General features: G+C 43.7%; 1 protein-coding gene across 1 annotated transcript; it reads right to left on the bottom strand.

Moving 5' to 3' along the window:
- Positions 1 to 2292: 2292 nt before the first annotated feature.
- On the bottom strand, positions 2293 to 24573 carry epg5 (ectopic P-granules autophagy protein 5 homolog (C. elegans)). Its single transcript, XM_037776911.1, has 46 exons — positions 24426 to 24573; positions 23908 to 24021; positions 22238 to 22882; positions 21329 to 21589; positions 21026 to 21224; positions 20786 to 20922; positions 20577 to 20684; positions 20414 to 20487; positions 20150 to 20258; positions 19184 to 19298; positions 18951 to 19101; positions 18688 to 18849; positions 18445 to 18602; positions 18021 to 18172; positions 17588 to 17728; positions 17309 to 17470; positions 17099 to 17221; positions 16748 to 17010; positions 16520 to 16660; positions 16261 to 16405; positions 15299 to 15496; positions 14773 to 14880; positions 14549 to 14671; positions 13557 to 13723; positions 13227 to 13463; positions 13000 to 13123; positions 12718 to 12862; positions 12459 to 12630; positions 12141 to 12303; positions 11905 to 12047; positions 11629 to 11785; positions 11188 to 11382; positions 10875 to 11088; positions 10069 to 10256; positions 9762 to 9969; positions 9575 to 9650; positions 8991 to 9094; positions 8710 to 8885; positions 7963 to 8187; positions 7663 to 7872; positions 6352 to 6496; positions 6021 to 6263; positions 5528 to 5741; positions 5216 to 5434; positions 4192 to 4306; positions 2293 to 4100 (listed from the first exon to the last, which is right to left on the bottom strand). The coding sequence occupies exons 2-46, from the start codon at positions 23959 to 23961 to the stop codon at positions 3918 to 3920; spliced, it is 7752 nt and encodes a 2583-aa protein (XP_037632839.1). The 5' UTR covers positions 23962 to 24021; positions 24426 to 24573; the 3' UTR covers positions 2293 to 3917.
- Positions 24574 to 25114: the final 541 nt, after the last annotated feature.

Consider the following 25114-nt stretch of genomic DNA (forward strand, 5'->3'; position numbering starts at 1 on the left):
GCAAAATAAATAAACAAAAATAAAACATTAAAACACATCATAAGCATACAAAGCTTCATATCTGCATAAAATAACCAAAAATAAAATGTGAGATAAAAAGGCTATACAACCCAAAAAGAGTGCAGTCAGACAACCAAATACACAAATTCCCCATGTCACTGTCAATGATGATGAAGTCAAGGTAAGTAGGTCCTCCCTTATCCCTAACGACGATTGAATACAACTCATGTCAATCAAATATTTCTTAAATTAACTTAATTTTGTATCTGTGTTTTTGACCATAAAATGACACCTTGTTTCATCTACCAGCCCAATGCTACGTTCCCCTGCCCAACCTAATCAAAAGTAACCATATAGGGGCGGAAACCAGCCCAATCTGGCAACACTGGACCTCATCCCAACTGAATTTACAACAGTAACCCCAAGATCAAACCCAGGGATGCTGACATATTTCGGCATTAAAAATCTATTTTGAAACATCCTACTTCCCCAAAATTAACCTCAACATGAACCCTTTTCCAGGATCCACCTTAAGACCCTTATCGTGTCAGTTGATATTACCCTCTAGGAGTGATTATTTCCAAACAAATATTCAATTAAAATATTAAAAACAAGTTGTACGACTGAATCTACTGGGCCCCTGGAGTTCTGAAACCCTGCATGGGGAATTTGCCCACTTTGACTGGTCGGTAATCCAATGATACTTTCAACAATAACCCCAACCTCTTCACAATCTATTAACTTCTTCTTCAAAATGTCCCCTCAGTTTTTCTTTCTCAGTCTTCATTGCAGAGAGATTTGGTTCTTGCAACAAACTAAACAAACATTGTACTCCGAAGGCCAAACGTGTCTCCCTGACTTCAGCAGGGAGATCAACAAGCAGCCCACCCGGCTCTCTAAACATCACACATATTACACCACCGGCGGAGGTCTGACTCATTATTGATGACTTTTACCGTTAGTAGGTACTCTCAGTGGGGCGAAGTGCTTCGGCTCTGCTGGGTCAATGTGAGCAATAGAGATAGATAGATAGATAAATAAATAGAGAGAGAGAAAGGGAAAAATAAAGACTCATTTAAGTTTGAGTCATCGTTCCCCACCGGACTGGCGAGGAGGTGCGAGAAAAGTGGGTGTCTCAATTGGAGGAGCCTGTCTGACACACAAATACACAAATGCTCTCACACACATGCATGTACTCACACACACTAAACACTGAAAACAATGCAGGCACATAGCGAGAGAGAGACATTCCCATGTGTCCAGCTGAGTGTGTGTTCTGGCAGCAGGGAGGGACTTGAGGCCAGTTGCAGCTGTCCCAGAAGAGCAACTGGTCAGCAGAGGAGTGGTGTTCATGCAGGGCCCTCTGTTCAGCCTGTGACGGATACTGGGACATGTGGAAATCAACTGCAATGCACTGATGGAAACCTGCACCTGTCTGTGCTGCCAAGTGTACACAAAGGTTATACACTAAACATACTCAGAAATTCTCGCATACCTTGTCAGATTTCAGAGAATATAATCCCCATTTCTGCAATCCGCAGTGTGTGTTTGTTTTCTGTCTGCAGCCTAATTGCCAGTGATGACTGAGGGGAGCTGATCCACCACGTGCTGCTCTGATTGCTGAGTGTGCACTCAAACAGTCTAGGAACAACTATTCCTGACCTGATGCTGGGTTTCCATGGTGACACGGGAAACTGCCAGACAGAGATGTGTCTGCCAGGAATACTCTTGTCTCAGCAATGGGTCCTCTGAACACGTGTATATGTATGTGTGTGTGTGAGAGAGAGTGAACATGGGATGAGGCTAATGTCTGAGAACAAGCTGTCACATAAATACAGACTGCTCCCGTGTACTTCACCACCTGAGCCGAGAGATGGGAGGACAGGAGGTCGGTTAGATGGCGGGAGGCGACAGACGAGGCGTTCACAGAACACACCGCCGGCCGTTTCGGAGCGTGAAGAGATGGAGAGGCAGCGATGAGCGTCTGTAAGTATCTCCCACCTCCTCTCTCACAGCCTAAGAACACCCCGTCCTTTCCACCTCCTCTCTCACTTCTACCCTTCCAGTAACCATAGAGACCACCGTTGCCTGAAGAGAGGTTTTCTCCCAGACAGACGTGGTGGTGTTAAATGAGGACTCTGGATGTGATGCGTGTACACACAAAAAGCGCACAGAATCAATTTACAGACCCACTCCTGAACACTCTTTTGTCAACTGGGAACATGTGCTGTACCTTCGCACAGAAAGAACATCAGGAAGTGGGTGACAATTAAATTACTGAGACACAGAACGTGCTTGTCATAACAGGCTTCTTAGGCAAGGAAGCTTTAATTTCAGTTTGACCATCTGCAGTGTTATGCACAGAGAATGCAGATTGCAGGCCAGTTTTTGTTGCAGAGGTTGCACAATGTATCTCTCTCTTGATCTCTTTGTCTCTCTTTACAGCTCGATTCATAAAGCAGTTATGTGACCTGTTCAGGGAGTATAGATCAGTCTTCCTGCTCTCAGAGGCTCCATGTACTACATAAAGTCCCCGATCACTCAGTTGAGTTGGTAAACACCAGCGGTGAGACACTCCGTTCCCTTTATTGAACATAGTCATGTCTCCTTTGTGCAACTCCCTCCTCCTCCTCCAGCAGCCCAACAGACCCATTCCTGATCACTGACTCATAAAAAAGAAACACTTTTGACATTAACAGTCACCACGTAACACAGGCAATAAGGCGAGCTTCAGGCTGCAGGAGTGCAGCATGATTATTATTGAGTTGGCACAGAGCAACAGAAGTGGTAGACTGACAAGGGTAATTAAAATGTGAAAACTGTTGGATGTACAGTACAGTGAGGAGGTCTGATGAATCTGAACCTGCCTTTGTTCTCACATGACCAACACATTTTCTTATATAAGGTCAGTTATATACAAGCTCCAACATAACATCCCTGGTCTCTTAGTAATACCAACGGCATCGGTAACAGTGCGCTCACTACTTTATAAGGAAGCCGAGTGGTGTGGGACTTTGTAAGTGGTGCTTAGTGAATCTTCTGTGCTTATTCAGGCTGCAGCTTTTGTACCCAACAGAGACAGATGAAACAGCCGGAGTTCATGGTCAAGAAGGTTTAAGTAGCTGAGCAAATGAAAAGAACATCTCTTTGGCAGAAAGCACTTTTGGCTGGACATAATACTGGCAAATGTTCTGTTACTAAACATGATCACTTCATACAGGCAGACACTGTATTCATCTGGGTGTGTACAGCATCTAGGATTGAGAGATTGTAGCTAGATGCTAGCATTAACAGCTGACATTGAACCCTTCCTACCAGTTTTCCTGGTATGTCCCCCCCCACACCATTTTAAGAAGGTACTACTGAATTTATAGGCCTATTAGATCTGTCCTTCAACTTCCTCCAAATAGTCTGTGGACCCTACAACTTTAGATTCCACATGCAGGTGTGAAACTCGCACCTAAAGCCCAGCGTTTAATTCTGATTGATGAATTCTCCTTCAATAAATATGTGCAACTTCCTCTCCAATCAAGAATAGAACGGATGTTGAAAACCAACAGGCAAGTTATATAAAGAGCAACAAGGCATAAACATGAGAGAAGAAAGCAAAGTGCGCGTAAAGATAAGAGGTTAGCACATAACATGTCTTCTGCTTCTGACTGGCTTCATCTTCATTGAACATTACCAGTCAAGAAGCATTTTTCACAAATGCACAGTGAGCTCTGATGAACAGTCAGTGTCTGTCACACAAAGCCCTCTCTGATGAGACATGTACCTCTTGCTGATATAATTGCTAAAGCAATTCAGTGTCACTACTTGAAAACATTGTGCTCCAGAAGGATTTTCTCTGGGCAGAACAGAGGTTCACTGTCACTGAAGACAAAACGTCCTCTTGGATCTCCTGCATTAAGTCATGGTTAACGAATAATGTGTAGGTATCTGAGGTCAGGGTATAGGAGGTTGGCTAGCAGGGCCAGCAGTCGGGGTCCATCTCTGAGACAGTGTCCTGGGTAGCGGATGAACTGGACAGCTTTACTCACAGAGTCCTCTAACTCGGCGTACTGCTTATTGCTGGGCATGGCCTCCAACACCCCCAACGTCTGCATCCGCAGGAAGAAACACAAGTTATTTTTAGGAGATAATTGCAGACTAGAAAATGTAAACACTGTATTTGCAGTTTTTGTTGCATACTTGCTGTGCTTTCGCGGAGAGCTGCAGGTCACTGGTGGGTTGGAGTCGAAGCTCGGTCTCTGATGGCACCTGGATTGACAGGAATGCTGCCAGACTGCGTACCACCACCCTGAATCTAGATGTAGAGTTGGCGCGCATTAACGATTGGTTATCAACATTGATGAATTAAAAGGGATAGTTTGGGTGTTTTGAAGTGGGGTTGTATGAGGTACTTAGCCATAGTCAGTGTATTTCACCTACAGTAGATGACAGTCGGCACGCCCCCAGCTTGGAGAAGCAGATAGGAGTTACCGCATGGAAGCAGTGTACTGCTGTGGACGGGGCCGGCAGCAAAATGTATTTTAGCCTCCTAAAAGAAAGGCTCACCTAAAAAAATCAATATCAGTCTAAGTGTACGCTATATTTAGAATATATTTGCTGGTTTACCTTGCCGTGGGACAGCTATACAGTCTATATTTCGTACGAGGAACAGAAGCCGCTATCTATGCTCTCACCTAAGCAACCAGACTGCATTGAAAAAAACAGTAATTTTACCTTGCAGAAACTAACCGATCGAGGCAGCAGTAGACCAGCAAACCCCATGTTCTGCGAGGTAAAATTGCTTTTTGTCCAGTGGAGTCCATTTGCTTTGGCGAGAGCATAGATGGATATAACAGTTTCAGTTCCCTGTCGGAAACGTAGACCGTATAGCTGTCTGATGGCTAGGTAAAACGATGAAAATATTCTAAATATAGCGTACACTTAAACTGACATTGATTTTTTTTAGGTGGGCCTTTCTTTTAGGAGGCTACAGTACGTTTTGCTGTCGACCCCGTCCACAGCAGAACATTGCTTTGCTTCCGTGTGGTAACTCCTGTTTGTTTCTCCAAACTGGGGATGTGCCGACCGTCATCTTCTGTAGGTAATACACTGACTATGGATAAGTACCTTATACAACCCCAATTCCAAACTATCCCTTTAACATTTCACTCTACCTGGTTCCTCTAATTGTTTTCATTAGCTATTAAAATGCATGTGGGCTTACCTATTAGAAACAGGAGACCTCTTCCCCAGGCCGATAGCTCCTAACAAGCCAGAGTTCTGTCTCTCTTCTCCCAGCTGAAGCAGCCTGGTTTGCAACCTCAACAGACCCATGACGACTCCTGACACTTCAGTCTGGCCGGCCTGCGGCTTCAGCTGCTCCGCTGACAGACTCAGCGCTTTGTGCCACCAAAGAAACAGCTTGGCTTCATCACCTGGACCACTGGACACAAAAAGGCACACACGCTGACGTGCTAAATGGACTTTTAAAAAACCATAACAAGCAAACCAAATGAGAGAGTGAAGGGGGTCAAACCTGGGGAAGACCTGATTGGTCCATGTGTTAATTAGAGCCAGAGTCCTCCTCTCATTGGCTGCTGTGTATTCAGAGTTGAGGCGCTGCAGGATGAAGGCATAGAGCGTCAGGAAGCTGCCCCCCGATTGGCTCTCAGAGAGGAAGTCATCCACTGTGAGCTCAGGCACCTGCAGCGATGCCAACACAGGACCCCAACCTACAGACTCCTCCTCAGCTGAGATAAAAATACAGGCAGTGGGAAAAAAAAACATGTGAACGACATGTATGAGGAGAGGACTGGCGGTAAATAAATCGAACGAAAACCCTGGACTTCAAGGTCTATCTTATGTAAGACAGTCTTATGTAAGTTTATGTACAGCATACTCACATGTGCATGGGTACATGTGAACAGGACAGAGATATCTACTAGAGGAGAACGCTTCAGCGCTTTCCCCTTACTGTAACCGTGAGCCGTAAACTGTACAAGCTTTCCCAAAAAAAGTACTTTGGTTACCGTGGTTGAAGTACGCTGTAATGCTCGCCTCCATGATCCGCGTCATGTGCCGCACTGACGCGAGACAGCGGGAACAAGCCGTGAGAAGAGGCAGAATAGGAAAGCCCCTTCCCTTTCTGTCCAGCCAGGTGATGACGTGAGCAGCGAGCGCCTCGCCCGTCGAGACGCCAACTCCATTCAGCAACGCCAGAGCATCACTGAACAGACTGCAGAACGCCATGTGCCTCTGCTCCAAACCCGTCTCTGTAGAGGGAAAAAGGATGAAGTGATGATGAAAGAATTTATTACTGATTGATAATGTTTGTTGAGGAAGGCGGTGAGGGCGACTCGCCTGGCGGGTTGAATGTGACGACGCTCTCCAGAAGTGACTCCAGCTGAGCCTCCAGGCTGCTGAGGATGATGCTGCCTCCTTGCTCCAGAGTCACCAACGACTGCACACACCAGCACACATAAGCTCCAGCCTTCAGTGTCTCCTCCTGACAGATGGACAGTAACACAGACAGATTATAGTGCTGTTTGTTTGGATTAATGCCATACAGAAATAGATACAGGCATATATGCATTACTTTTTCATTTTGAATATATTACACACATTATGAAAGATATTCAGAGTATATATGTCCCCAAACTAAGAGCTCCTGCCCCCTGAAACAGTTCAATGTCAAAGTCAAATTTAGATATCATTTGGATTCTCTCAATTAATATTCAAGCATTACATCATTTATTTATTATTACTGGTTTACATGCAGTTTATCTTCTCCAAAAAGAGACCTTGAAGGAAAATGTGTCAACTTTACCAATGAAATACATGAATTAACAGTAAGTTTCTTTTTTTGATGTTGGTATGAATGAATCTAATTTCCACATCTTTTCATGCATATCTTTGCTGTAATCACTAAGGCCTACAGTATGTTTGACAGCGAGGCTATTTTTAGGGATGGAGTTGGTAAAATTAAAGAGAAAATACATTGCTGGATCTAAGAGCGGTCCTGTGTACAGTACAGCTTGGAAGTGCCTTTTGCCAAAATCCGTCTACTTTGGAACATTATCGAGTGCTGTATAAAACTGCCTTCTGCTGCTCTCTACGTCAACAGCAACTGTAAGGATTTAAGTGTTACAATTATGTAATTTGGCTGAGTGACGCAGAGCTGGCAGCGAGAAAACTGAATTGTTTAAGTCTAAATTTAATACGGATGTTCCAATCCTCCCACTTTCACACAAGATGTATTTGCCCGGGGCAGAGTCGATGCATTAATTCTTATATATTCTCCAACATTAGTGCTCCTCTGTATAATACAGCTGTTCAACGACAGTCAAACTGGATCTAGTATATCCATTCACCTTGTAAATTGACTCTCATGAAATCTCAGCTGTTAAGTGTAAGTTTTTATTCATTATGAATTATTTTAGTGCCCACTTTATTAAAAATGTCTGATCGACTGCATGCATACTAAATCATCAGTGAGTATGTTCTGTCATACGTTTCTGGGCTTAAAACCTTGACTGGGCTGCGTCCTACTACATACAGAGATTAAACTTTAATGTACTGGAGCTATAATTAAGTCTAGATCTTAAGAGGTTAATAATGGTTTAATAAATCTGGGGTTTGACCTGTAAAACGAACAGGTTTGTATTGTCTCACCCTGTGTGGAGTTTCATTAGGGCAGGGGTGGAGCCCAGCAGCACTACGCAGGGATTTCAGCAGCAGATGAGGAGCAGAATCACCACTGAGCAGAAAGGAGGGCGGGTAGTGGGTGCCGACATATCCCAGAATGCCCTGGTATGAGGACAGGTCCAGTTGGTGCCAGGGCAGAGAGGTGGATTGGACCAGTAGACTGAGCAGAGGGGAGTCCTGGAGGTTGAGGAGGAAATAAATGAAGAATGAATGAAGAAGGGACAAAAGGTCTGAGTGTGATGGGAAACCAAAATATTCTGGATTTACCGGTTGACTCAGGATTTGTTCCTCCTTTGCCAGAAAAACTAGCATGTATAGTAGATAGACCAACATGGCGTGTGACTCCTTCTTGGTAGCCGTGTCCGGTAGAGTTGGGTATGTGGTCGAGGTGGGGGGCGTTTGTAATTGGTCACTTAGGACGCTGACCCAGTTGACTTCACATAACACTTCTCCCAGAAAGAGGAAGCAGCTCTTGGGACTTCCTCTCTCCACCTGCAGGCCCAGGAAGGAGAGAAAATAATCAAAAATCCACTCTTACAAAACACAGAAGTACAAACCACTCAAACCTCTTGGATTTCAACTGACAGAATATTTGTTACTATTTGTTTGACTCCTACTTAATGTAAGCTACACATTCATGGCTAAATTGCTAATCCAGTTATCTTGAAAGTAATCAGAATATCCTAACTATAAATACATGCATCTCATTTTTTGGCAAGCTTTACCATTCATGGATAAGCAAATATGATCATCACAATTTGGGATTTGATTTTTGTTTTATAATGACTTTATATTTTTAATCTGTGCAGCTTCTACAGCAGCCTCTACAGATCCATGTGAGTCTTGAGAGACAGGAGCTCGTTTCCAGGAACAGAGAAGTCTAATAATAGGAGGAGCGAGGGGCCAAGGGCCGAGGTCTCAAATTAACAAGCTCCCCTGTGACATGCATGGCTAGGACAGTGTGCAGTGTTGGGGGGTCATTGGGGTCGGCAGTCGGAGGGTAGAGTGTCTCACATTGAAGAGCTGCTCCATTAGCTGGGTGTCGGGGTGCAGGTGTCTCCATGGCAGGCTGCGAAGGTGTGTGTGGTACAGGTAGAGAAGGTACTCAGGTGTACGGGGAGAGGTGCAGCTCTCACAGTACTGCATCATACACAGCCACAGGGCACCTCTCTGGCCGGGGAGCAGACGATCTGAAACATACACACACAATAAAAGTAAGTTTAACAGTAGAGACAACAAAGAGTAGCAGCACTTAAAGACTCACTCATGTGAAGACAGGACTGCTGGGTACCAACCTCTGAACTTGTGATGCAGTGTGTCGGTGAGTTGAGCGTACAGGACAACTAGGCGTTCTGCCGCACTAGCGTCCGTCTCCAGCCAGGGGTAGCACTTGAGGTTACTGAGACAAAGAGACACTGATATTGACATTCTCTTTGTTTTTTCCATTTTTATTTTCCTGGAAAGCACTAAACTGCTCCCTCTACGTATCGACCGTGAGAATAACAGTACAAAACTCTGGCCACATGAGAGACTTCATTGTGTCATAGCTGACTTATAACTCAGAGGTAAACATCTAATATGGTCTTTTCTCTCTGAACGGTGTCGTGTTTGTGGTTTATTTTGTGTAATGTATGGCGTGCTTCAGAGATTTAAAAAAATAAATAAAAATCCCACTGTTGGATCACTCTCCATAATCATCTGCTATCCACCCACAAAAAGAGGCAAAGATTACGTCTGAAAAAACTTGTGGAATGTGAATATTTTTGATCTGCTGCCCTCTCTGCAGTCTGCTCTGTCTGTGCTCACATCACTAACAACAATCCCCCACCATCTAAAACCAGTAAGAGCCCGAGAGCTGAGGGTGTGCCATGCTGCTTACCCGCCATCATCAGTGTCCAGAGGAAAGATCCAAGGCTTAAATAACTTCACAATCTTACTGTGCAGGTCCTGCAGAGCTGTGAGAGAGCAAGATACATTTCACTTCCAAACTGACAGATAAAGCACATGCACAAATCAATGATCCCAAGTGTTGCGGTCCTCAACATGTGCTGACATTTGGCAGTTACCTTTCATTATTTTGCCGCTGCCCATTGAGTCTCTGGCGCAGCTGCTGAGATGCACGCTGATTAGACAACCGATCAGATGGTCCCAGAAGGAAACAACATCCCCGATGTAGGGAGTCCAGGCTGAGTAGAGGCCGAAACTGCGGAGGTCTGGCTTACTGAGACGACTCCGAAGGAAATAGTCACTCAGCCACTCAACGGTCTCATCCACCTGATGGAAACCAATAAAAACGTACAGCGCGGTTGGATTAATAATGAATGTTTAAGCAGCATATCATTTAATGAGACAGATAACAGCAACATGAGTTACCTGCTGAGGGGAGAGGCTGATGAGGGATCTGTAGGGAGAAGCTGGGGGTCCGACAGCACGGCCGGAGACATCGGTAGTACTGAGTGCTTGTTCAGCTTTGCTCTTGGTATTTCGGGACGGAGGTAAGCAGCCCAGCACTCGCAGAGTCACCTTCCAGCACTCTGGACTCAGCAACTGGTTTGAGGAGCCTGGTGAAGTTAAGAAACGCCTTCGTTTGTTGAAGAAATTGCAAATCAAACACCTAAATCCAATATTCTTGAAATAAAAATATTATATATTTTATCTTTTGTGCCTTCATTTGGAATCATTTCATCTCATGGGGACCTAAACTCTGTGTAGACATCTTTTTAAACTGATGTCTGATTCAGAAGCTTGATGGAATGATTCAGCTAACTTTAGTCGTGTTAATTAATTAATTCTATCCTTTGTTGGTGGGAAGATGAGTAGGAGGCATACTTTCAGAAGGATGAATGTGTTTTGATGAATCACTTGAATGAGCGACAAGAGGACTAAAACAGTCCTTGCTCCTAATGCATTACCAGCCGATCTGTAACATAAAATAACTGACCAAAAATGAAAAGCTGCTGTTCATGCAAGTCTTTGCTAGGCAGTGCGTAGTCTAATGTGGTCTAACCTTTCATGAGATGTTTTGTGGGCAACTGTGTGGGGAAGATTTAAAAAAAAAAAACTAAAAAAAAACCTGCATTTGATGATTTGATTGAGTGAATGATGACTCAATTAACATAAAGCCACAAGGCCATATGTGTTCATATTTACTTGACTCACACAGATACACACACACTTACTGGTCATAAGCAGACGCAGGCAGTCACTGTAGTGATCAGGGAAATGGTGGCGTAAAAGCCAGGTCCAGTGTTTGGTGAAAAGGTGAAAAGGTATGAGAAGTTCAGGCTCTGGGTCTCGGCCGCAGACGCAGAGCGCTCCGTGGACCAACTCCAGCAAACGGGTTCTCTCCGAAAACACAGGATGGGCTTCGTTCAGCCACTGGGACAAATCAAACTAGATGGGGAGAGGCAGACGCGGTTACTGGAACTGGACTGCTGTAGTTGTACAGTATATCATATTTCTTCACTGTGTTGCATTTGTGTCTAAACCAACCTTTGTTAATAGCATGAAAATGACATCAGCACTGTCGAGGTGTAAGGACGTCACCACGTCTTGGTATAGGAAGACGAGCTGATTGGGTGCTGAATTGGGAGTGAAGAAGGGGGAAATGAGTGGGCAAAGACGCCTCTGCTCCAGAATTGTCTTCAGGACACGACCACATTCCTCTGCATTGCCCTGGATGAACACCTGGACACAAAACAAGAGTACAATGGCACTCAATTCAAGCACGTTTTATTCAATTAAGAAGTGTAATGAGAGCGTGAACCTGCCCCTTTTACCAATCATCACAGCTGTGTCCTATTTAATCCCTAAGCAGCAGTGTTTCTGATTCAAGTAGGGTTAACAATCTAAGATAACTTTATCTCAGTTAACTTTATAGTTAAACAATGCCTGATATAAATCTTGTACTGCTATGCGAGTGTGGACGCGCACCTGTCCCAGTATCTCCACACACGAGGAGAAGTACTGCCGTGTCGGGGGATGTCGCAGCGTGTCTTCACACACGAAGGAGACCACCTGGTAGAAGGCAGACACGCCAACATGCTGCACTGCTGGTGATTTCTGTGCCTTGTACATATTCACCAGAGCCCTGAGCACATGAAAAATTCATTAGTCAAAACATCCTTATTTTAATACAAAAAAAAACAATGAATTTTCTTCCCAAACTCATATTTATTGTTATTAGTAGCAACATGTGTTTCTACTGACGTGATAAAGTTCTCAGTGTGGACAGCAGCCTGGGCCAGGCTTTGAGGTGGAGGAGCCATGGCGTCGGCTTGAAGCTTCTTGACGTCCCTGCGCAGTGATGCTATCTGAGTTTGCACCGCCTCCTGTCTCTGGACACGCTCACACTACACATTTACAGAGACCACACACAAACATGTTAATATATCACGGCAAAGAAATTATAAAATGTACAAAAATGTGGCTTTCAGCGGTCGTACTGTGACAGTGATATTTGCGGGTCCCTGGCACGGCTGCCCGCTCTTCCCTTTACACTCCAGGGCCATGGTGACTTGCTCTGGTTGGTTCTTATACAGTAGAGGAAGGCCCTCCAGCAGCTCCTGCTCCATCGCCACCTGCTGTGCTTCGCGTGCCACTGCAATCCTGACAGCAAGGTGAACAAATATTTCGTAATAAGTGCGTATGTTTGAATATGTTTTGACGTGTGGTGTTTGTATGAGTGCAAATGACTGAGCACATTTCTGTGTATGCATGTGTGCACTTTGCGCCACTGATGATGTGGAAATGTTTTAATGTACCTGGCCTGGTCCTGCAGGATGCTGAGGTCCTGCCGAAGCAGTTCAGCAGCAGCTTTAGAGTCAGTGAGGCAGCTGGTGGGGACTTGAGCTACTGGAGTCTTCTGCTGCTGCAGCTGTGGAGCCGGGCGGGGAACTGGATGCTTCTGCAGGTTGGACAGGATACGCTCCCTTGCTGCACACAGAGAGAGACACAACATTAAAACAAGTAACTACTGAGGGAGTTCAAAATGGTTCACAGTATCAATTTTTGGCCCTGTACCATTGTTGAGGCTGGTGTAGTCAGTGAAGCCGGGGTTTTGGGCCAGCAAGAAGACTGGCTCATCCTGCACCTTTTCCCACAGAGACAGAACCTCTCTCTCGTCATACTGCAGACGCTCCTGGTCCATAAACTCCAGCCACAGTTCCTACAGCAAAACATGACAAATTCAACCGCTACAGTACATGATTTCACACTCCACAATGAGATTTGACTAACATGTTACAACTACTGTACCACACGTTTTTCATTCATACATGTAAACACACTTAAAGATAAACCCACCTGCTGCTGCTGCATGACCTGTGCCAGTCTGTGTGGTTCATACTCGGGAGGAAGAGAGGGAAGGTATACTCCCTGCTTCTGCAGAGTCTCATCATCCAACCACACAGCAAATACGCCAAACAACCTGTAGGCAAACAATCAGCGTAGATCTGAGAGCCTGTTAACACACTAATGGCTGCTAATACTAACAACAGGAATATGTTTGAGTACACACATAAAGCATCTACCTGACCAGCTCTGTGTGTAGCTGAGGGGAAGTGAGGTAAGGGGGACGGGGATTGTCGGGGCTGTCGTCGCCCTGGCTGTCTGATGAAGGGGTGTGCGGTGGGGGCACCCTGAGGGCTTGGCTGGCAGCATGGTGGAAGTCAGACACCTCCTGTATTCTCTGTCTCAGGTCTCTGAGTAAAGCAGCCTGAGAGGAGGCCTGGAAGAACCTGCGGCCGATACATCCTTCTGCAACCAGCCTGGTGGACGACACATAGAGACATGGTACCGTCACAAGGATTCCAATTCCTGGTTTCTCTGGCTAGGGATAGTACCGTGTGTGTAAATCGTACCCATAGTCAGGTCCTGGTTGTCTGAGGTATAGCTGTAGAAACTTCTGCCAGACCAGGGGAAGGAGGGGGTGGTCAAGAGGCGTGGCTAAGGCCTGAGACGCCCAGCGGTACACCTGCAGCCGCTGCAGAGATGGTGCTACCGGCAGCTTCATCCTCTGCTGCGCCTTCTGGCTCAGACAGACAGACACACTGTTAACACCATCTACATATAGCAGCACTTAGGATTATGAACCAGCATTAGACCAGAACACTCACTACCATGCCACTGCCCTTTGGCTTTGCAAGTGCTCAGTTTATATTTAGTCAAATGTAATTCAAAATTGTGCAACATTTTGTCCTCCACTTACTGTGTCCTGTGTTGTGAAACATCTTGTAAATTCTCAGTGTGAGGTGATACTGAACGCTTAACATAAATAACAGCAATCCTGGGGTCGGTTGCATAAAAATAGACCTAGTCTTTGTCTTAAATAACTTTAAGTCAGACTTGTTATAGACACTTATGTTTTCCTGTTGCATAAAGCTTCACTATGAGTGACTAATGTAAGATTCACTTAGATAGCCTGTCACCCAATGCATTATGGGTGAAATAAGACACTTCAAGGAAGAGAAAAAAATGGTGGCTGCAACAACGACACCACACCAAGTATGGGAGAAAATAACAGGAAAGGTAAACAGCACAAATGTAATGGGTAAAAAGTTGACATATTTAGCTAAGGTCGGCTAAAAGTAATGGATAAACAGTTGATCTTCTAACACATTGCTGCCATAGCAACAAAGCTCTCGCCTCAGGCTTAGCCAGGGGGAGAGGTGTCTAACTTTCCTATCCCTAATTAATATTAAGTCTTGATATTTATGCAACAGACAGGCTTAACTAGACTAGTCTAACCTGACAATCTAAGACCTAAGACTAGTATTAAACTAAGTTTATGCAGCTGGCCCCTGATATTTCCACCTCAACAAATGTATAACTTTGTGTGTACGTGTCTGTATACCTTTAACGCTTGATCTGGGGAAATATTGGGCTCTGACAGGAGCTCATGTTCAACACAGCGTCTCAGCTGAGAATCCTCCTCAAACACGCCCTCCATGTTCAGCACCAGCCAGGCGAACCAAACCTACAAACACACAGACAACATCTGTCAGGACTGAGAACTTTACTAATATGAGTACGTACAAGAGTAGGTGCATGTACTGTTGGTGCTTTGGAGACCCTTACTTCTGAACTCAGGGATAGGCCCTCTATGAATGAGGGTGTGGCATTTCCAGCAATCCAGCCAACCAGAGAGGAGAGCAGACCCCGATCTCCATGGTAACCCAAGGCATTCTGCATGAGGAATGAAAATTGATTTAAAAAATGAACAGCCATTGTTGGTGTCACTGTACTTATTCAGTGCTGCAGTGATGGAAAAACATTTACTGGTGACTCATAGTTGGCATGCTAATTTACACTTTCAGAATAAACTCAGTAATGATACCAGCTCAGTTTTATCACAGTGTGAATGAATCAGATTCTGCTTGCACAATGCTAACATTTAAAGCTTACTGGGTTAAAGGTGATTGTTCAGCTTACCAACCACCAAGCTCTTGCTCTTACTGTAATTTGCGATCCATTAAAAGTTTATGTAATATTTATCTGTGAAATGTTACTGAAGGCAGTTTGCCGTGCTAAATTCAGCATCTGTACCTGTGAGACCTAAAGAGTCCCTAAATAATACAAACCTCTAACAGGACTGAGTAAATACCTTATGCTGTTGGTACAGAAGTTTCTGCACACATTCCTCCTGATGGCGTGTGAACGCTGAATAGCAGATCTGATCCATGAGGAACAGGACTGTTTTATCCCGGTACCACAGGTTCTGCTGAGTCAAAATCCCAACCCAAAACTCCAGCACCGCTGCAGCACCGACACGGCCGGGCTGTGAGCTCTCCACCACATGGCTCTGGAAGATAAAACACAAATATTTATACACAAGGAAAAAAGTGAGGAGTATCCTGGCTGATAGCTCCCTTATTCTCTTCAGCCAGTTTGAGCTCCGGGAGGCGCTGTAGAGTCCCTCTGGCAACTAAAGAAGTCCTGAATCCCAAGTGGCCTCAATATTCTTATCTCAACAAAGTGACTGAGAAGATTTAAGCCACAGACATCAATATGAACTGTTTAAATGTGTCATATAACCTTGTCTATGTGTTTTACTGACTGCTTGTCTGCTTTTTATGTTGTTGTTTCTTGTGCTTGGTGAGCCAAAGACAAATTTCCACCCTGGTGGACAATAAAGATATATTCTATTCTCTTCTATTCTATATGTACTTTTTTGAAAAAATATATTGGCTAAAAGAACGTATACTCATTTTCAAAATTGAGCTATCTTTTCTGTATTTTTATTTTACTAATCTTGGGGAAATGTTCAGAGATTAAAACCTATATCTATATTATGCAGTTTATTTTGTGCACACCGTACTAGCATTATTTCCAAGTAAAGTTTCAATGCTTTTCCTTTTGATTACTTGCTTATGATATTACTGACACCTACATACATACATAAAGTAAAGATTTTGCAGTCTGTTTTTTCAATTTCTTCCAAACCTACTAATTCTTATGGTCATTTTCCATCTTTTTACAAACCATTATAAGAATCCTGGATGTTAATAATTTATGTGATGGCAGAAGACCTGAAATACATAATAATAAAAGCTTGTAGTGACGAACCTGAATGACACTGTTCAGCAGTCGGACATTGTCTCCATAGTTGGTTCCTGTGAGGAGCGGTGCGACCCGGTGAGTGACCTGCTGTGTCACACCTTGAGGACACACGCTGTCGTACTGCAAGAACATCTGGATGCAACTTACAAACCTGCAATAAACAGAGGGACGACAGTAGAGGCGAGAATAAGTGTTGGGAGATACAGTAGCTGCTACAATAAATATCTTTTATGTGCTGTGTATGTGAAGGATATATCATTCTTACTGAGCGTTGTTGAGCAGGTAGAAGCTGAGAGGATAGGTTGGGGGTAAAATGTTGTCCAGTAGATGAACAGTAGCTCTCAGGTGGCGAGATTGGATCAGATTCTTCAACAACCCGACTCCATCAGTGCAAAAGTTTTCCAGACTAGAAAAAACACAGGAGATGAACTTAATTCAAATTCTATGTATAAATCAACCATAAGTATCAGGCACTGTGTGAGTGAGTACAAACCTATGTCCCACTGTTGTCATGGCAATGGAAAGGTAGCACCCAATAGGGATGCCTGCTTTTACAGCCCTGATAACAGAGTGCATGCTGGGAGAGTGTGTAAGCTCTGGAGGTGGGTTGGACGCCAAAGCAGGGACCGACCAGGCTCCTTTAGGGTTCTGGGCATTGCCATGGAGCTTCAGCCTTAGCAACAGTTGCCAAGCCCACTGACTAAAAGACGCTTCAGGGGATACGCCCAAACGAAGGACACTGGCGAGGTAAGACACCTGAAGGGAGGAGGTAAGAGAGAGACAGATGGAAAAACAAGCCACGGTGATTCACACTAAACATCTGTGAGCAGAGTGGATGTGTCACCTGTTTGATTCCCTCCGATATGAGGCCACTGTACGGTTTGTCAGTAAGGTACTTTTGGTAGGCTTCAGCCACCAGCAGAGCCACTTCACTGTGGAGAGATGACGACAAGGCCAAGGAGCCATCCTGCAAGAGGAAACAGGTTTAACTACAAACCCTCAATTGTCCTCAAGATATCTGGACACACATCATGTTTAATGAACCAGTGGTTACCTGTGTGTAACCCCAGTTCAGACCCTCCAGTATGACGCAAGCCAGCCGGTTCTCCACAGCAGACAGAGGATGCTGGAGCAGCCACGCTCCGATCACACAGATCTCCTCCGGCTGCGGCCGCCACAGACTCAGAGGCAGCTCTTTACACAAGTACAGCGCCACCTAACACACACATTAACACACATGTACACACAGACAAAACAAATAGTCGTGAGTTCTAGCTGAATGACTAATTAGATATTTTCCTCTCAATGTAGTGAACTACATGCAGTTACCAACCATTCCCACAGTTTGTATGGTCTCTCTCAGTCTCTCCAGGAGCACGGAGATAACGTAGGGATGGGCTGTTGCTATGGCAGCCAGCAACTCCCTCCCCACCTTAGAGTAAGTTTCTCTGGTAGACACACTCACATAAGACACCTGGAGCAAAAATAAGAAAAGAGATGTCAAAGAACGAGATAGGTGCTGTATGTTTTCTAACCAGGGGACCAGGGTAATGCATATTTTACCAGAGTTATATGTTTCTATGCTATCCTCCTATTTTCATATTGGTTACCTTTGGTGCTCTATATGAAAGTGTTTTATTTCATGTAGTCTACAGTATATATAGTATCGGAGTAATGCAGTAGCTTTGTTCGACATCTAAATTACTCTACTCTTTGTTCTATACATGCCTCTTCTACTATTTACCCTCTGCATCTCCTTTTCATACCTGGTACATCAGCAGAGTTATGGTTGTGATGAATGCGGGGTCAGAGTGCTGAGTCGGTGTGGCCATGTGTGCTAGAGCGGTGAGGAGGGAGATGCCATCAGAGCTGTTCACTTGACACAGCCAGTGCTCAAACTTCTCCTGGTGCTCTGGGTCTGAAACAGACACATACAATCAAACTGTCAACATCAGACTGAGAAGAATAATACAACCAATGTTTTTGAACCTGGTTTTCCAGATCCAAATCCCAATGCATAGATGTACAAAATGTATTAGAAATTGAGTTTAAGTAGTTCAATTTTTTTTTAACTTTTTAAAAACTTTAAAAAAAAACTGTTTCAGATATTTTTAGCTTTGAATATGTAGCACGAAGACAAAGATGAAGAAAATATAATATTTTGTGCAGTTGAGGAACGTATACTGGTACCTCTAAGAGCCTGAATGGAGGAGCGTGTGTCACTAGCAGTGCCGAGTGTTTCCAGTCCTGCTGTCTCTGCACACTGCATAACATAAAGGACCCTCCACAGCATGGAGCTGGATAGAGTCCCATATGGCATCTCAGACATAAACAACCAAATACCCAACCTGTAAGAGACGACCACAGAAAAAAAAAGTGAATTAAGTAGAAAAAAGAAAAAGAAATGCAGTTAACTTGAGGCCATTTCCTCACCTTTTGTTTCTGAGTACATGTAAAACAGCTCTGAGGAAGAGATTGTCATATTCCAACTGTAGTTTGTCCAAAGACATAGAGTGTGTTTGAGAGCTGGATCCACCAGCACCATTAACACTCACATACTGGGCCCAGTGATCGCTGACATAACACACTGTCATTCTGAGCAAAAAGAGAGAAGACAACATCGTGAATATTTAATGTTATGTACTGTATATATACATTATATGTATAGTTTGACTTTATATTACTGGTGCACTGACCGTATGATGTGCCCTATTCGTTTAACCAGCTGTCTGTATCGCGCCCTGTTGTAGGTTTGGAGTCCAAGAGCGAGTATTTCGATGAGCGAGGAGGCAAAACCAAAAACACGCATCATCTTCTGACTGGAACAGGCCTGGGGTTCATACACACCTGGAAAGAGAGTGGTGTGTTAGTTCATGTAGTGAGTGATACAAACCAACAGACAGACAGAGAGACAGACAGACTCCCTGACCTTGCTTGCTCATCCCCAGCATGTGTGAATATAGCTGCTGGAACGGGAACTGGGTCAGCAGGGAGATCAGATCCTCCTCGCAGAGCAACAGCCAGCTGCTCTCTGGGTCCTCATCCTAAACACAGAGAAGGGCAGTTAGAGGCTAAATGACCACATACTGCACTCACTGCACACAGAAAATAACAATATATATTATATTAATAATATTATATAATATTATTTTACACCTGTTTACGCTGCTAACAGTTTTTTAAGGCAGGATGCAAAGTGGAGACAACTTATTTTTTTATATAAAATGGTAACAACATATAATGACTATTATATAAAAAATAAAACAATGTGAAAGTTTAACAATAATATGTCATAAATAAATTACAGTATCTTAAAATGTTCCTGTTTTGCAAAACAGTGTTTCTTGAAGGTGGTTCCTAAGCAACACATTAGTACTGGCAGCAGCCGGTGTTTAAAGCCAGCAGACTGATATTTAAATGGTCAAAGGTGTTCATTTGGCACCTTTTTTGCAACAGCTTTAAATATGACTCAACAGATCAGAACAAAAAAGACCAGAACATTCTGATTTATGAATTCATCATCTATAAATCTCAGTCAGTGACACATCATTTTCTTTAGAGACATGCAGACTGGGTACTTTATAACATAACAACACCACAATCGGTGAAGGAAAACAAAAGGGATACTGTTTTTACCAGATAAATAAAATCAACTCTATTATGACTCAGGGTTTCTACTTATTTCCCCATGAAAGCAAAGATAAAGTAATATTAGCTTTTTATCTTTATTAACAGCGTTTTCCCCCATTTTCCCATCCGATATATACACACACACCGGAAATTGTCCTATATATGAACTTAGCTCCATTTTTTTTTTAGATAATTCTTTGTTGTCAAACTGTAATGTAGTTTTGTTTCTTTTCTCAAGATGCAGTCATTGCCTCTCTACACATACCTCCTCTCCTCCTTCATCCACTAGTGTCCAGTTGCCAGACTCAGGTCCAGAAGCTGCTGAGCTCTGGCTCTCACATGGCTTCAGATGTCCCAGAAACTCTGCACGGTGTCTGAGTTAAAACACAGAAGCCACTGTTTAGAGATGTGAGGTTGTTAGACCCTGAAATCATGACCTGGACTCTCATGGAAAACCAAAGACATAAAGCGGAGTGTGCACAGTCAGTGGTCAAGACAGAGTAATTGCTAAAGGGGCTCCGATATTTACCTTGCAGGTGACATTAGGATGGCCAGAGCTTGCATAAAGTGCTGCACTCCACAGGTGTTGCCCCAAACTTGGATCTGAGGCAGAAATTGGCAAGACAACTCCAGTCAGTATGTACAACCATTGACATGACAACAATAAATGAAAGCCGGTGTCCCTAACCAACCTGAAGGAAGGAGGCAGCCCATTTGCCAACGCCAGCAGAACAGCACAGAAGATGGCCCAGCAGGTACAAATGCTCTCCTGACCCTCCAACATGCAGCAGGACTGCCACCTGGAGAGTGGACCAGAACCATGTGAGTAACACAACAACAAAACAGCTCGACCAATGGTACATGGAGTAAGAAAAGTGGTACAGTGTTTGTGTTTGTGTACCAATCGGTCCAGCCAGTGATGGATGTCTGTCTGGAACTGTGTGTCATCCAGGACTCTACGAGTGAAGCTAAACAGGACACTGATGGCCTCTTTCAAGGGTTGCAGAGAACAAGATTGTGTTTGGCTGCCAGAACAATCTGATAACAGAAACAAACAAAAAGCTGATGTAGATACTTGTGTACTTTATGGTGGTATAATGCATGAGAGGCATGTTTGCAACAGGCATGTTATGTCCCTCACCTTTTAGTAGACGATACAAGTATGATTCCACCTGGAGGCGTGACAGCAGAGCAGTGTACGCATGTAGCGCCACCTTCTGATGGAGCAGCTCACTGCGAGCTTCAAACAGTCTCCTCAGTTCCGCCAGCACACTCTGACTGAAGTCTGCCTGCTGGAAGCGGTGGTACCCACACACCTTAGACTGATCTGCACACACACCCTGCAGGGAAGAAATTACATGAACAATGTCATTACAGCAGAAGACCATGAGTTAATAGTTTTCCCCACACACTATATTTCTGCTTTTTGTTTCAACTACCACACCTGAAGTGTAAGCTGTTCATCTCTGAAGCTCCAGAGACGATTCTGTGTGCTCTTGCAGTCAGACGACTGCGTGTGTAGCTGTGTGTGTGACTGGGTAAGCTGTCTACGACAGCGCCAGTAGTTCTGCAGCAGTTCGGTCAGTTCATGATTCTCCTGCCGGGCTAGATCACAGAACTGGGCTGCACACACTTCAACACCCTCTAACCAAGCTCGTAAACCTCCGCCGGGCTCCCACGCATTCAGCTCCTCCAGTGAGAACGGCTGCAGAAGAAAAACATGAGGTGAGAGAGGTTATCTTACATGTTAATACACAATGATTTCAGTCACATAATAACTATGCTATTATCTGGATCTGGGCAATATTGACAAAATAAAATACCACAATATTTTGCTGAGGTGATGGCTGAGTGGGTGTGTGATGTTCTGTTCTATTGATGTAGCGATGCGTGCAATGACTTTATTGTTTAGCTCTGCGAGGTTGGGTGTGGAGAGAACAATTATCCTGGCAGCTGTGTTGGTTAACATGTTAAAAGGAGTAGGTGGTACAGTACAGAGGAATGGGCTGAATAATGCTCTGATACAACAAGAGGAAGTGATGAGGGGCAACTCTAATACACTTATAATGTGGATACCATGACCAAACAGGTAGAGGCAATTATTGTTGTCCACTCAGCTAGAACAGTTTAATAAACTACGGTGATTTTAAGAGCAGGAAACCTGTATCAACCTGTATCATCACAATACAATAACCAAAAAACACTTAGCTATTATCATGTTAATATATATAGTGTGAAATTTCAGTAGAATGTAGACATTTCAAATCTGCTGAAATGATGAATTCATGTGCAATTGCATTAGAAAATTATATAGTCTATCATCTAACTTAATTTTATCTCTTGGTGAGATTACCTGGATTTCTGGAGCAGTCTTGGGTAATTCTGGGTAGAGTTTGCTCCTAGAAAGTTCAGCTGCAGACTCCATAGGCTGCAAACTCGGAGGGGAAGATTCCTGCTCAGGAAGCGCCAGCACTGCAGGTCCCTTCTCCCTATTTTTCACAGCTGCCTCACAGAGGTGTATGACGGAGCCCTCCTCCAGTGTAGGGAGAGAGGGGTACAGTGCAGGGGCACTCGGGGCATTTGGGATCTGAAACTGAGTTGAAGCACAAGGCTGATTCCACGACTGTGTGTCTTTTCCCAACTCAGTGGTCTGTGCTGCAACTTTAAGCTCAGCCCCGTGAGCTGCCACTCCACCATCCTCCTCTTCCTCCTTTTTTGTCTCTGTCAGATGCACTGTAATCTGTGACGTCGACTGTAAAGTCTTAGTTAACACTGACGCAGATAAAGAATGTGATGAGGAGGTCTGTTGTTTCTCAGAGGACAGATCTGATGGCTGTGCTGTGGTCTCAGAGGGCTGAACAGGGTCCTGCTGCTCCTCCACTGGCTCCTGATATGGCAAACTGAGGGGGATATCGGTGAAGCCAGAGGCTTCATCACAGACAGGTGAGGGAGCTGTGGCTCTTTTGTCTTCCTCTACCTGCTTCTGCTTCCTGGCCAGCTGAAAACACAAAACAGAAAAAAAATCAGAGAAAAGAAATCCTTGCTGTAGATTTTTTTTTTGTTTTGTAAATATGATTTATTGATTTTCAAAGATTTCATCCCACAAAAATAGCAGATACAAAACATGTATAAGTCAAACAAAATAGATATCATTCATCAGATCTGTTTACAAAGTTAAGTCCAAATTCCCATCCCCCTCCCTACCCACCCACCCATAGGATCACAGGTTACAGAATACATTTAGGTGCATGAAGGAAAGATATACAATAAACAAAAGACAGGGGGAAAAATAATTTGGAAAATAACTTATAAAAAGAGAAAAAGAAAATAAATAAATGAAAAAAAGAAAAAATAAGATAAAGAGAGAAAAAAATAAGGGGGGGGGGGGCTGCTCACTACTGTAATATGACATTCATGTTTTCCACTCTACTCTTCGTCAAGGGGGTTCCTGCAGAGAGTCATAAAAATCCAAAAAGGGCCTCCATATCTTAACAAAGGTTTGAGAGGAACCTTACAGCGTGTATTTAATTTTTTCTAGTTTTAAGAAATACATAACCTCTTTGACCCAACGAGAAAAGGATGGAGGAGTGCGTTGTTTCCATTTTAGGAGAATCAAACGTCTTGCAAGGAGTGTAGTAAAACCAACGACCACACAGACCTTACCTGGTATTGCTGTAGATTTCTACATGTGACAAAGGGTGTGTGACTAAAGCACACATATTATGATGGATGTGGCAAAAATAAGAAAGTATGATGTCTCAGCAGTGTCAGAGTGATTAGCTATGTCATTTAATATCAATAGTGTCCATGTTTTGCAGGTTTCCTCCCAATTTTGAAAGATATAAAAGTATGTTGGATTGGTTACTCTAATAGTCAATAGTTGTTAGAACTGAGAAGGAGTGTGTTTGTGAAGGAGACTGGGGATTCCTGTCCTGCCTCAAGACACAGCACTTGTTAGAAGAGGCTCTCCACCTGTGTGACCTCAAAAGAAGAAGAAGAAATGAAGGACTTGTTAATAATCACCTGAGTTTTTCCACTGGTTTTTGCCTTGGTCTTCTTAGGTCTTACAGCCTCCATCTTTAGTGTCTGCTCACATCAGCTCAGATCACACAGACACACAGCTGACTGAGATGTCTCCTGCAGGAAACAGTCCTCATATGTTAAGCTGGATCCACACAAACAAGCCACCATTAGCTGTAAGAGCTCTCTAGCTGGTGAGGTCTGTCCTTGTGATAAGCAGCTGGCTGTGGCTGGCTGTGTTGACAAAGATAAACACTGTCACGGGTTGTAAACAAAACACTTTTGTATGTCCCGTAGAGCAAAGTCACTGTCGGAGGACAGCGAGGCAACAACTAGCATGGCTCTTAGAGTAAACAGAGAATACATTTTCAGGAAAACGAAACCAGTTTCCTGCTGATTAAACTGAGTCAAACCGAGGCTAAGATATGATAAGCTAACGCGTATCTGTTAGGTCGTTACGCTGTCTTTCTCTTTAGTAATAGATTCACCAGCTGCTTTAAGTTGTCCGTATTGTTGCTCACATGATCAGAATAAGATGTCAACACGTCTACTGGAGATGCAGGCGGCGGTAGCCTCGTCTGCTGCTGGTCAGCTGCCATTTGTTTTGTTTTTCTTCCAGGAACTCCGCAATCACAGTCTGTGACCACGTGACTCTACTCCACCTCTCTACGGAGAGCCAGAGAGACCAAACTAAGGACAGAAACAACAACAGCACAGTTTTATGAAAGGCTACAGATGCTTACAGATGAATTATACTCAGTTGCTGCTGAATGTAATAGGATTCAGGAAGCCATATTCATTCATGAATTGCAATATCATGATCATTATTACTACTCAGGTGTAATATATACTGTGCAATGTTTTCAGGTGGAATTTCATTCATTCATTTATTCTCACTGTGCAATATCATTTTCCACTTGTGCAATTTTGTTAATAGTCTGTTTATTATCAATACTGTATATACTGCTACTATTTTTATACTTCTATTTAGATGGTTCATATTTTGTTACACTTTCTTTAGCTCTTCTTTTTTACTGTGTTAGCTGATGCATCTTGTTTTTTTGCACTATCCCCTTTGCTGCTGTACACTGCAAATTTACCCACTGCGGGACTATTAAAGGATAGTATTATGACAAGGTTACAGATGCTACAGATGAATTATACTCAGTTACTGCTGAATGTAATAGGATTCAGGAAGCCATATTCATTC

Source organism: Sebastes umbrosus, chromosome 8 (genome assembly GCF_015220745.1).
Source record: "Sebastes umbrosus isolate fSebUmb1 chromosome 8, fSebUmb1.pri, whole genome shotgun sequence".
Taxonomy (NCBI): Eukaryota; Metazoa; Chordata; class Actinopteri; order Perciformes; family Sebastidae; genus Sebastes; species Sebastes umbrosus.

Bases quoted from the DNA above. Each gene is read 5' to 3' on its own strand.
- epg5 (XM_037776911.1), bottom strand. From the start codon at position 23,961: ATGGAGGCTGTAAGACCTAAGAAGACCAAGGCAAAAACCAGTGGAAAA. The intron at 22,883-23,907 runs GTGATTATTAAC...TTGTGTTTTCAG, and splicing joins AAACCAGTGGAAAAACTCAG to CTGGCCAGGAAGCAGAAGCA. The intron at 7,873-7,962 runs GTAAATCCAGAA...CTCAACCTCCAG, and splicing joins AACAAATCCTGAGTCAACCG to GACTCCCCTCTGCTCAGTCT.